Genomic DNA, 12,143 nt, shown 5'->3' on the forward strand with positions numbered 1-12,143 from the left:
CTGCTTTAGAGTTTCATAGGCAAAAGATATTTTTTTAAAAGACCTTTCCATGATCCAAGGAATTTCCCTGTCTGCATAAATTGGAAATAGGTGAGAGGACAAGTGTAAACTGAATGCATTTACATTTATTAAAAAGCAAACCAGAACTTTTGGAGAACAGTCCAAAAATAGGACATAGCAGAAGTGGTTTTTAAAAGAGACATTATTCCTCATACATCTAAGGTTGTGGAAAGAAAGGTGGAAAAAAAGATTATTCCCAATACAGGTAACATTAAAAACTTTGTTTCCTGTATTGTACATGTCAGTACATTGTACGTAATCACTCAGCCGCAAGTGTTTGCATCCTCAAAAAGGATTATCTGCCCACGAATACTTTCCTTATTTATCCCTGCCTTAATCTTAAAAGCCCAACTCCTGGCTAAGATTTCGAAGCCATTGAGGAAACTAGATTAGCCTATGGGAGGAGAAAGATAAATTATACCATGTGCATTTGGGTATATATGAGTATACTGTGACTTTGAACACCCACAAAGATTAACCAGGGCAACATTAACTAGTACTAGGATAACTGTCGTGTAAAAAGACAAAAATGTTAGTTATGCTACCAGGCTGCACAAAGGAATGGAAAACCGGAGAAAGATGGCAAAAATAGCAACTATTAATTTAAGCAAAGTGGGAGGGAGAGTTGGCATGGCTTCGTGATTTTCTTTAAAATGTAGCTCCCAATGACATAATAAATGACATATTTATTGATTTGAGCTTACAGACATATGCTACTAATGAAACATTTCCAAAGTGGAAGTATAATGAAATCAGCAATCATAGTTCTGGATAGTGGGCAAAAACTAAAAGTGCTTACTAGGCTGGGAAACACAGGGCAGGATCCAACCAAGTAGTTTTGAGAAGGTAAAGATTTCCATTTGCACAACAAAACTTCTACTCCCTCCTCTTCTCACGCACCCCTGATACCTCTTCGTATTTGCTCTGGGGGGTAAGGGGTACACCCAGAGCAGATTTAGGGGACAGGCAGTGAGAGGAAGGGTATGGGAAATTCCACTGAGCAGCTGGAAGTTATTGTGTCAGTGGAACTACTTGGCTGGATACCTCCCACAGCAATCTATTTATTTCTTAGCACATTTGACAAGCTTATCAGCGAACCACACATTGTTTAAAATTATATTTAGGAACACACAAAGTTTCTTAGACAAAGTGCACTCCGAATTTATCCTTTGCATCTCCAGACCAACTTAGTTTCAACAAGATTAGTATATCAGGTGCCTTCACACTCTCTGATCTGAAACACAATTACTCTACAGCCAAATTTAGCTGCAGCTTAAAGTTTCAAGCCACAGCTTTGAGTTTCTCATACCTGATGTCATATATAGTGTCAAACAGGGAAATATGGGTGTGGTTAGCTCAAAATGGTCTGGTGAACTTATTTGGCCCACAGGCTGAAGGCGCTCTACTCTTGCTATTTATCTAAAGCATGTGCTCTGCCAGCAACCACTTGACTTCACCATGGGAATACATCATTTCTGCTACTACTTGCAGGCATCGCCTTTGGAGAATGGAGGTCTTACATTTCACACCATTACAACATTTTCACAGATGCCGATGTTGTTCCACATGCAAATTATATACTTGTTCTCTGGCCCTTCAGACCCTGAGACTATGTCACTGAGAACAATGGTACTGAATCGGTCACAAAATAGGTGGAAATGCTGATGGGAAACAAAAGCATTTTAGATCACACAAGGCTAAATGGCTGTCTGAACACAAATTCCAAAAAGAAACTAGTGAGTCAGCCTGATGCAATGAGACTGGCTGCTTACAGACCATACCTTTGAAGCATACTCAAAGCACATTTCTCCACCTCAAGGAGTGCCCTGAAAACCTCAGTTTTCGAACATAATCCGCTCTGGAAGACAGTTCAAGTTCTGAAACGTTCAAAAACCGAAAAAATGCCATGTGGCATGTTCGACTTCCGAGGCGTGTTTGAAAACTGAAGCATTTACTTCTGGGTTTACGGCATTTGAAAACCAAAATGTTCGTCAACAGAGACGTTTGAAAACCAAGGTACCACTGTAATGTGCTCCTAATATGTTTTAAAGGTTATAATGTAAACACGGCCATTGCTTTCCCTCCTCCACTGCATTTGCTGGCCACTAGACATCTCACAAGGGACGCGGGTGGCGCTGTGGGTTAAACCACAGAGCCTAGGACTTGCCGATCAGAAGGTCAGTGGTTCGAATCCCCGCGACAGGGTGAGCTCCCATTGCTCGGTCCCTGCTCCTGCCAACCTAGCAGTTCGAAAGCACGTCAAAGTGCAAGTAGATAAATAGGTACCGCTCTGGCGGGAAGGTAAATGGCGTTTCCGTGTGCTGCTCTGGTTCGCTAGAAGCGGCTTAGTCATGCTGGCCACATGACCCAGAAACTGTACGCCGGCTCCCTTGGCCAATAAAGCGAGATGAGTGCTGCAACCCCAGAGTTGGCCACGACTGGACCTAATGGTCAGGGGTCCCTTTACCTAGACATCTCACAACAGCAGTGTCTGAGAACATTCTCTGTAAGAAAACTGCATCTGCAGCAACCCAACTTCCCATGTTCTCATCCAGCAGCAACAGTATGGCATAGCTACATGTATTTTGAGTGATAACTGCAGAGGTGGCTGTGGGCCAATTGCATTTAAGGTCAGAAGGTGTGAAGGCACATGCCATACCAACACTGCTGAAACTAGGTGGGTCTGGCTAGTGCCTAGATGGCAGTTCTTGAAGATCCTACTGTGGCTGGAACTAGACAATACATTTCTCATGTGATCATCTTTCCAGTTAAAGACTGGAAAGGAGAGCCATGATCTGAATCAGGACTGCAGCACATGAGGACAAGGTATTGCCCCTTTCCCCTATGCAGGTTTTCTGCCAAAACTGCCCCTCCCCCTGAAGCAGCTATTTACTCTGCCCTTCTATTTAAAAAAAAAGCCATTTCCTGCATTTTCCACTTAGTTAATTTGTGGCTGAGATGAGATTCAGACCAGAGAGTGCCAGGATCATGCTCTTAATCACTAGTTTGCAAGCTTCTAGATTAATTCACAAGATGCTGTTGGCCTGAGGAGGAGGAGTTGTTGCAATGGCAATGTCTGAACAAGAGCCTGAAGCTGGCTCCACATTCCAGGGCGATCCCCTCCCCATGCATTCAAATCCAGTTGCTGCATGTAGCAATTAAAAGTGCAGTGTCACCCTCACTTGGCAGGACTCAGCTTCACTTTGCTCACTTGATAGCTTTGGACTTGGACTCCCCTGCAGTCTAGGACAGAGCTGCCAGCCAAGCAGATCAGATTTCAGACTTGCCTTCCAGAGGTGATACTGATGCTTATGCTCTGTGTGCCCGAAACTCTTCAAATTTAACAACTCTGCATCTGGCTTCCTCCCCTGTCAGATACCTGCTTGGCAACTCTGGACAAGTCTCTCTCAATTTGTCTTACTATAAAATTATGCATCTGGCTTGCTGGATCAAAGCCTCCCGCGAAAATTCGCAACCTTGCACAACAGGAACTGTAGAACAGGAGAGTGCTGCATGCAGGTCTGCAAACAGGGTGAAACAGAGTGCTAAAACAATTTTGCACATTCAGCACAGGCACTGTGGGCTTAGCTGCACAGTCTCAAAAACCGCCTTGAAGGTTGCCTGACACTGTATTTGGGGGGTATGACCCATGTGACTTAGCTTTCCTGAAACTAAAACCAGATTTTTGCCTAGCCAATAACAGTGAAAAAAAGGTTTCCTAAAATGATTACATTGCACTGTGACATGCAATGTACATTTCATATATCACAATTTTGCTTATTCCACTTTTCCCTTGTCTCTTTAATCCTCCTGTGCGCCACTGCCCATGCTCACCTCATTTCTTTTTCATTGTTTCTCCTGTTCATTTCTGGGTGCAACTTTCTCTCTTTTCCAGGTGGATTTACCTGCAAGTCCCTTTGCACTCAATGCAGCTTACTTTCGAACAGGAGTGCCTGAGACTTAGGTGCTGGCACACCAAGCCCAAAGCCCCATCTTCTCTCCCTACTTCTCCAGCTTGCAAAAGCTTTGCTGCTCACTCTTGTTTCAATGTGTGTCACTAGCCTCCATGTTCTCCAGCAGCCCAGACCCCTGCTTGCAAGAGACAAAGTTGTGAAGTGTGCAAGGAGGAACGAACACATTTGCGTGGGAAAAGTCCCTTTGCACTCAGTACAGCTTACTTCTGAATAGAAGCGGATCATGTTGTGTTAGTAAGGAATGCAGGCTGGATTTTCCTTTATTCACTGAGGGATTCAGACTGTTGTGAGGGAATGCCCCCTGAAACACCCCCTGAAACACATAGTGTGACATTACCCCTTCTATGACTGGGTGTCCCAATCTGGCAAAAACTTTACCACCAGAAAGCAACCTATGGCAGATCCACTGGTGCCCATTTCTCTATCTGTGGAGCAACATGAAGTTTCACTGGGGCATAGTAACAATCTAATGATGCCTCAAAAATACCTGGGGTGGGGAGAGAGAATTAACAGAGTGCATGTGGTTTTTTTATTTCTGGCAGAAACAGGGAGTGTCATTGGTTTTATGGTCTGATGGTGAAGAGTCCCTGGGCAAGTATTTAAATTAGCAACAGGACTCTAGATCTGAGAAACAAATAAGTAGGATGTGTAGTCCTGCTACAATGGAATGCGAGGACAGTGAACAACCAGCGGTGGTATGGGACTGGGGAACGCTGCAATGAACAAAATGGATTTGGAAAAGATGAATTTTTTCAAAGGTTATGCAGGGGCTTCCTATCTGTTAGGTGAGTACAGAAAGAGCTTGGACTCTGTTCAACTGCTCCTTTCCCCACTGTCTAATGTGCAAGAAGCACTGTGAAGATACACTGATCATATCCCTCACCTCTTAAATGTTAGCTTTCCAACAGTGCAATCCTATACATGCTGACCCATATGTTCAGTGCTCCCCCCCCCTAAAAAAATGTTTAGGGGCACTCTTATTTTGAATCAAGAAAATCACCATTTTATAGTTCAAATTGGGAAAAATAAGTACAGTAAATGGGCAAAAGTACAAGGATTCACAAAATGTTTAGGGGTATGTGTCCCCCTGCGTTGTCCCCTCCCCCCTGAAAAAAACACTGCATATGTTTAATGGTACTTACTTGCAGGTAAGTAAGCATAGGATTGAAAGTTTCATCTCATAACTAGCTAGCTATCCAGCATATACATTAATATATTTATATGCACACATGTGCTTACATGGCTGTGTATGCAAGTAGCTTCTTCCATTCTCTGCCCTCACGCCCCTTAATTCTAGTCAGTACAAAAAGAAAACCCTGTTTGTCATGCAGTACAGAACGAATTTTCCTTCAGCTAGGACTATGCTCCCTTTTCCCCTTTCCTTGTGAGTGCCAAAATCACCCCTGGTATGTATGGTTACATTCACAGCATTGCAGTGGTCTGACTTCACTTTACACCCAAGAAGTATAGCAAGGCAGGAACTATACAGTTACATTCATTTCTGTGTTCTGCACAACATCTATAGCACTTTCTATGGTATGTAACAGTTTAACAGAAGCTATTGCAATCCTTTGCAAATGTTGAATAGCAGTGCATCATTACCCAGGTGAAACTATTTCCGCAACCCATATCTTTGAGGAGAGCAAACAATTTCTCATGCTCTAATTGTGTAACACAACTGTTTTCTGGATGCAACAACCTCCAAGTATGGTGAACATTTTGTTGCTATATTAAAACACTGTGCAAGTTAATTAACCAGTCTAATACGGGCTGTTAATGGCTGTTTGGAATGTTGAAGTAATAGCTCTTTATATTTTGTTGGAATTTGCTGACACAAAACTATCAGCATCAACATTCCCCCCCCCCCAATTAAAGCTCATCAAAATTATATTGTTGATTTTAATCTGAGGGAGACTGTGTTAACAAGAGAGCTGGGGTAGAGACTTCAGTTTGACTCTTTTAAGTTTGAGGATCTCTTCAAATCCAAACAAAGCTTGGATACCAAATGTTTTCTATTTCTAGTCATGTATGAGGACTTCTATATTTACAGGATTTCTCCATTGCTTTGCCTGATCCAAGTTGCCTACAGTAAAAATGGGTCATTAGTACTTACACATCACTGGTAAGAAAGCAACATGGCACACAAGGGAGCTCTCAAAAACAAGTACTAAAAATTAAATTCCCCATTTCATTTTCTTTGTAAAGTAATATATAATTGGACAAATTATTGTCAAAGCTCCCTGCAGGGATGCTTATCTTCTTTTATTTCTCTAAAGTTCACAGAGGAATTCTCAGGGTATATAAAACAGTCCAGCTATTAGGCAGAAATATAATGACTCTCTTTTACTATTTTGCTTCTATGAAAACTATATCTTGTGGGAGAAAATGCCACAGTTTAACTTTGCTCTGTGTGAAGAAGTACTTTCTTTTGTCTGTCCTTAATATTTCAACATCCTGCTTCATCGAATGGCCCCTAGTCCTTGTGTTAAGAGGGAGGGAGAGGGCATCTCAGAAGCTTTTCTCACATGGTCCTTCAACTGTACACAATGAACATGTGGAGATGAAGCAGGATCATGCCCACTGTACACGCCCCGGACCTTCATACATTGACTGTGCCTATGTCCACAGAGCTTACACACATACAGAGTAACAACCATGCCACTAGGAATTAAGGTTGTAACAACTGGCCAATTGTATCCACCAGTTAAGAAATAACAAAATTACCATCCTAAACGAAGTTGGGAAATGCCATTAAAATCAATGAGCCTGCTCAAGCGCTTAGCTGCAGTTATTCACTTCAACTGGAATGAAAATAAACCATAAATATCCAGTGGACTCCAAACATTGTTACATAATTGAAAAACAGCTGTTGTAACGGGATCCTGGACAACCTCTCACTACTTCTTCAAAAAAAAGAGAGGGTGAGAGCTGGGAAATGGGTCCTCTACTTGCACTTGCAACTGGTGATTATTGGTACCTTATGCTGGCCTTTTATCTTCCTATTTCTCACAGTGCACATTTTAAAACCTTTTGTGTGAAGGTGTCTTCTTTCATAGGAAAAGTATGATTCATTTTTTAAACAAAATAAGTGGGATGCTTGAAAAACTGGGAGGTGAACCATATTCTATTTAATTATGTAAACAAACAGAAAACCAAGCATAGCTGCTTCGCTTTGGGTCGGAAAGCAGAGCCACATGTAAATTGAGATTTACATATATGTCTGTCTATTGAATTCTCCAAAGAAGCTCATGCACATCACGGAAAGCTTGTAAAGCAGAGGTGGCAGACTGTCTTCACAACATTAGGGAGGTGTGTGAGATGAATACCAATCATTTGTCTGCAGGTTGTTTTCTGTGCAAAGCATTTACTCACACAGAAGTGGTTGTTCTGAGGAAAACCATTTCTATAATTATGACCAGTTACCGAATCCATTATCTGTTCCCATAACGAAGTGTATTATGTACTCATGTCGGAGTTCTAAGCCTTTTTTTAAAAAAATGGTAGTGCTTATTTATTTATTGTGTCATTTTGCTGTATAGAACCGGACTGACCATTAGGCAGGGTAAGAAACCACGTCAGGAAACAGATGCTAGGGGCAGCCCATTTCCTCAACTGTTCCTCCTGAGCCTCTACCGCATGGGTAGGCAACCTAAGGCCCAGGGGCTAGATCTGGCCCAATTGCCTTCTAAATCTGGCCCACAGACGGTCCAGGAATCAGCGTGTTTTTACATTGGTAGAATGTGCCCTTTTATTTAAAATGCATCTCTGGGTTATTTGTGGGGTATAGGAATTCGTTCATCCCCCCCCCAACATATAGTCCGCCCCCCCCACAAGGTCTGAGGGACAGTGGACTGGCCCCCCTGCTGAAAAAGTTTGCTGACCCCTGCTCTACCACCTCCACCATTCCCATCTGTTGACACCTCAGAACCAGTTCGAAGAGGTTCAGCAAAGGGCACCCACAATGATGAAGAGGCTGGAGCAACTTCACTATGAAGGAGGGTTGCAGCATTTGGAACTTTTTAGGTCACGTGGCAGAAGTTTGTAAGATTATGCATAGCATGGAGAAAGTAGACAAGAGAAAAGTATTTCTCCCTCTCTCATAATACCAGGACTCATGGACATCCAATGAAGCTAAGTGTTGGAAGATTCAGGACAAATAAAAGAAAATACTTCTTCGCACTGTCCATAGGTAAACTATGGAAATCACTCCCACAGATGGCAAGGGATGGCCAGCAACTTGGACGGCCAGCAGACTGGACAGGCAGTTGAGCCTTTCTTCACCACTTATGATAGGATCATGTTCCTCCACCACACCTGAGGCAGGAAGCCCAATTAGGGGCCCCAGGAGCAGCTGTATGGCATAAGATAAGCCTGCTGGATCAAGTCAGTGGCCCATCTCATCCAGCATCTGGTTCTCACAGTGGCAAACCTGGTGCCTGTGGGAGGCCTGCAAGACTGCGTGCTCTCTGCCCACCTGTGATTCCCAGCAACTGTTATTCAGTGCAGGTAAAACATGGCCACTGTGGCTGGTAGCCTTTTCTTTCCTGAATTTGTCTAATCCTCTTTCAAGACTCAACTGCCTGTGCGGTCTGCTGGAATGTGAAAGGGGCACTATCTGGTCCTTCACCCCAGGTAGCAAAATTATTTGTTCTGGAACTCTTGCTGTACATACGCTCAGATGCCAGACTATCGGGGCAGACCTTGGTTATATGGTGCCATGTGCAAGGCCAAAATTTAACGCTCTCTGGTAGGGTTCTAGAGGTCCCACCTCCTTCCCAAAGCTGGGCAAGTACTAACTGGGTTTTGGGAATTCATTAGCATTGTGGTCCTGTCCCAGCCCTGTCCAGGTAAGCAGCAGCAATACTGGTGGCACGAGGATGGCTCTATACATCACATGTGCCACCACACATGTCCTCATGAAAATTCATTAGCATTTTAATTAGGATTTCTCCCAATATACACATTTTATTGACAATTTTGACAAATATACATATTTTTGCTTAGCATATTTTCCTGTCCGAAGCGAGAGTCAAGGGCAGGTGAGCACCCAGTGTCAGTGACGTTAACTCTTCATTCACAGAAACCAAACCAGTGCAGGCCCAGTGATCACAGCAGCTCTTCCCAGTAGGTCTTGCCCCAATGAGGCAGTTGTGAGGACTGAAGGTCCCCACCTTCCCACCGCTCCCTAAGGCTCCTCTGCCAGTTCCTTCCCTAGTAGCCTAAGGTTCTGGCTTCCTGCCTCTCTTTGCTCTGCCCTCTCCATTTCTCTGTGTGTTCTGGGAGACCAGGGAGGGAGGGGAGCTAGCCACAGCAGGAAGGGGAGATTCCCTGGCTTCTTCAGCAGCCTGCCTCATCTCTACCTCTTGACCCCTCTCTGCTTCTGCCTCAGAATCTGAACTGCTCTTGGCACAGCCTCTTCCTTCTCACTAAACCCCGTTGCCTCTTTAGCTTCTGACACCTCCTCCCCCCAGTCTGTTCTCTCTTCTCCCTCTGACCATGTATCATCATCCCACCACCAAACTCCTGGCTCTGAGCCATCTTCCCCTGCGGGGTCCCTTGAGGGGGTCCTCAGCTGGTGTCTCCCAACACTCCTTTGCATCCAGCCAATCCATTACATTTCCCTCTTATAATGCATTTGCTTTCACTACTACATGCATCTATATGCCTGCTTTACCTCAGCAGATGCATTTGTGTACACATTACACCTCGCGTTGCAAAATTCAGAGAGATGTGAATTTTGAAGGATAGCCGTGTTTTGGTTCGCATATTGTTGTTTGAAATTTGTGAACTGGGGTAAACTCACATTTCAAGGTGACCTGAACCAAATCCCTCCGCCATGCCTAGTGGTACCCTCTCCCTCACAGGTAACGTGTAGAGATAAAATACTTCTGCTTACTTTCAGCTGCACCAAATGCACATCCACATGCTTGCTGTCCGAGTCCTGCTGCACCGAGTAAGTCAGGTCCCTGACCCTTTCTGATGTCATCCGCAGCCATGTCTCAATCTCAGGCAAGTGGAGAACGATTTTCCAGTCGGCTCCCGTGTGAAGTGGAGGGGGCTTTTCATACTGTTGCCCGGAATCAATATCTTTCATGGCGTCTTCTCCGCCATCTTGCTCGGTGGTGGGAGTCATGTTAATGACCATGGGAGATGCATCTGCAGCTACAGAATCCAGTTCCTGAGACCTGATGGGAGAAAGTGCTACTTCCATGGCTAATTTCGGGAGCGCTAGACCATAATTCTTCCTGCTGTGTATACAAAAGAGAAGAAAGGCAATTGTTTTAAAAGTGAAAACTTGGATTATAAGTGTTCTGCCCACTCCACCCAAAACGCACATCAGTTTGGATTGCTAATAATATATCTGCTTAAGCTCAGGAAGGGTTCCACCTTAGCCTCAAAAGCATGAAAAGCAGCCCATGTGCACCGCAAGCTAAAAAAATTAAATTAAATTAAAATTCTGCAGAAACACAACCCCAATTCAACACTGAGGATAGCTGCTATGAACCTTGCAAATTAAGTAGGTTTCCATAACTGATTTTGCTTCTGCTGGTTTTGAGTTGGCGTGAGAATTTATAGACAGCAATACAGCCTCTGACCACTAGAAATTCCCATTAGCACCCCACCCTCCAGTTTCTGATATTACAGCATTCGTTGTTTATACATTTTCAAGCACACTTTCATTGCCAAAAGACACATAAACTTGCAAGGGACATGTAGAGTTAATGAAAACTGAGGTTTTATTAAAACTTGAGCATAAGTTGAGTTACATGCAAGGCTGGCTTTGGAAGATAAAAGTGAAAGAATAAAAAACCCTAAGAGTATAATGGGATGGGAAATGGCTGCCAGTCTGATAGCAAAAAAGAAAGAAAATTTTAGGAGGGGAAACAACCCCTCTGGTACTGCCATTGCTAATGGAGATCACCAACCCTGCAGAAACATTGGAGAATTTATTTTCCCTTTTGAAGAAATTCAATGAAATGGATCCCAATTTTTCTGCCCACAAATACAGTGGGGAATTTTATGGGGCCATTTCCACACAGCTCCAGTGATAGCTATAGATAAAGGTCATACAGATTACTCTACTCTCTTCTCCACATTTGAAGACAGCCGTGCAATATCCAGTCAACACATAAATGTTTGGGACTGAGGGTTGAATAGCCTTGCTGTGATGGACTATGTTTCTATCTGGTCCTTAAAAAAATAATCAGTGTAGTTTTATGCTTCAGCAGTGGAAAGCAGGGGAGCGGGGGGGGGGGCTTCAAACCACTAAATAAATTTATGGCAAACAGAAACAGAAATAGAAACAGAAATATGTCAGGGTTCTGCTAGGAGAGACAATAGCCTTGTTTCATCCAATAGCCTTGCTTATCACTTTTATTAAAGGTTAGCTGCCTGAGCACTTCTATGCTGCAATGAACACTTTTTAGCCATAATAAATACATAAATAGCAATAATCACAAACACTTTTTAAAAAATCTCGCAAAAGCATGGGTGTGTATTGCTTATCCTCATGAACATCACTGATATTGCTATCTTTGACATGTGGGCAACCACATTTTGGCAATGAGTACCATTTGTGGAGGAAGAAGTTAGGTTTTTAAAAATAGTCTAAGATACACTGCATCATGCGAGGGGGGGGGGAATCAACACAGCAACAAAAGCTGAACCTCAAGGAAAGGAAACATGCCATATGCAACAATCAGGCAGCAAACATATGCACTTTTTATTGTGCTAAATACTGCTAATCTGGAAAGGTTTAACATGTTCCTAATGCAACACTTCCCAACACAAAACACTGGTGTGGGTGGGTGGGTGGGTGGGTGTACTTTATGGTTGCACACACTTTCTTAGGAGTAACTCTCATTGGATTCAGTGGGACTTACTTCTGTGTAAAAGTACATAGGATTGATCTCTAAGGATGCAATCCTAAGCACATGCGTCTACTCCAAGCAAGTTTCATTGAGCACACTCAGCGCTTACTTACAAGGAAACATGTCTAGGATTGTGTTGCACATGTGATTTTGACAAATATGCCATAATGTCCTATCTAATAGTGACAATAGCAGCCAAATAGTCCCCACTGAGTGTCACAGTTGCATGGTGCCATCT

At 43.3% G+C, this 12,143-nt stretch overlaps 1 protein-coding gene across 3 annotated transcripts in view; it reads right to left on the reverse strand.

The window, feature by feature from the left end:
- Positions 1–12,143, reverse strand: part of AKAP6 (A-kinase anchoring protein 6) — a 241,344-nt gene that overhangs the window by 191,662 nt on the left and 37,539 nt on the right. For all 3 annotated transcript variants that reach the window (XM_053380690.1, XM_053380707.1, XM_053380698.1), the window contains exon 2: positions 9,931–10,282. In XM_053380690.1, coding sequence (XP_053236665.1) covers positions 9,931–10,282 — 352 coding nt within the window. The remainder of the gene's footprint in view (positions 1–9,930; positions 10,283–12,143) is intronic.

Source organism: Podarcis raffonei, chromosome 1 (assembly GCF_027172205.1).
Source record: "Podarcis raffonei isolate rPodRaf1 chromosome 1, rPodRaf1.pri, whole genome shotgun sequence".
NCBI lineage: Eukaryota > Metazoa > Chordata > Lepidosauria > Squamata > Lacertidae > Podarcis > Podarcis raffonei.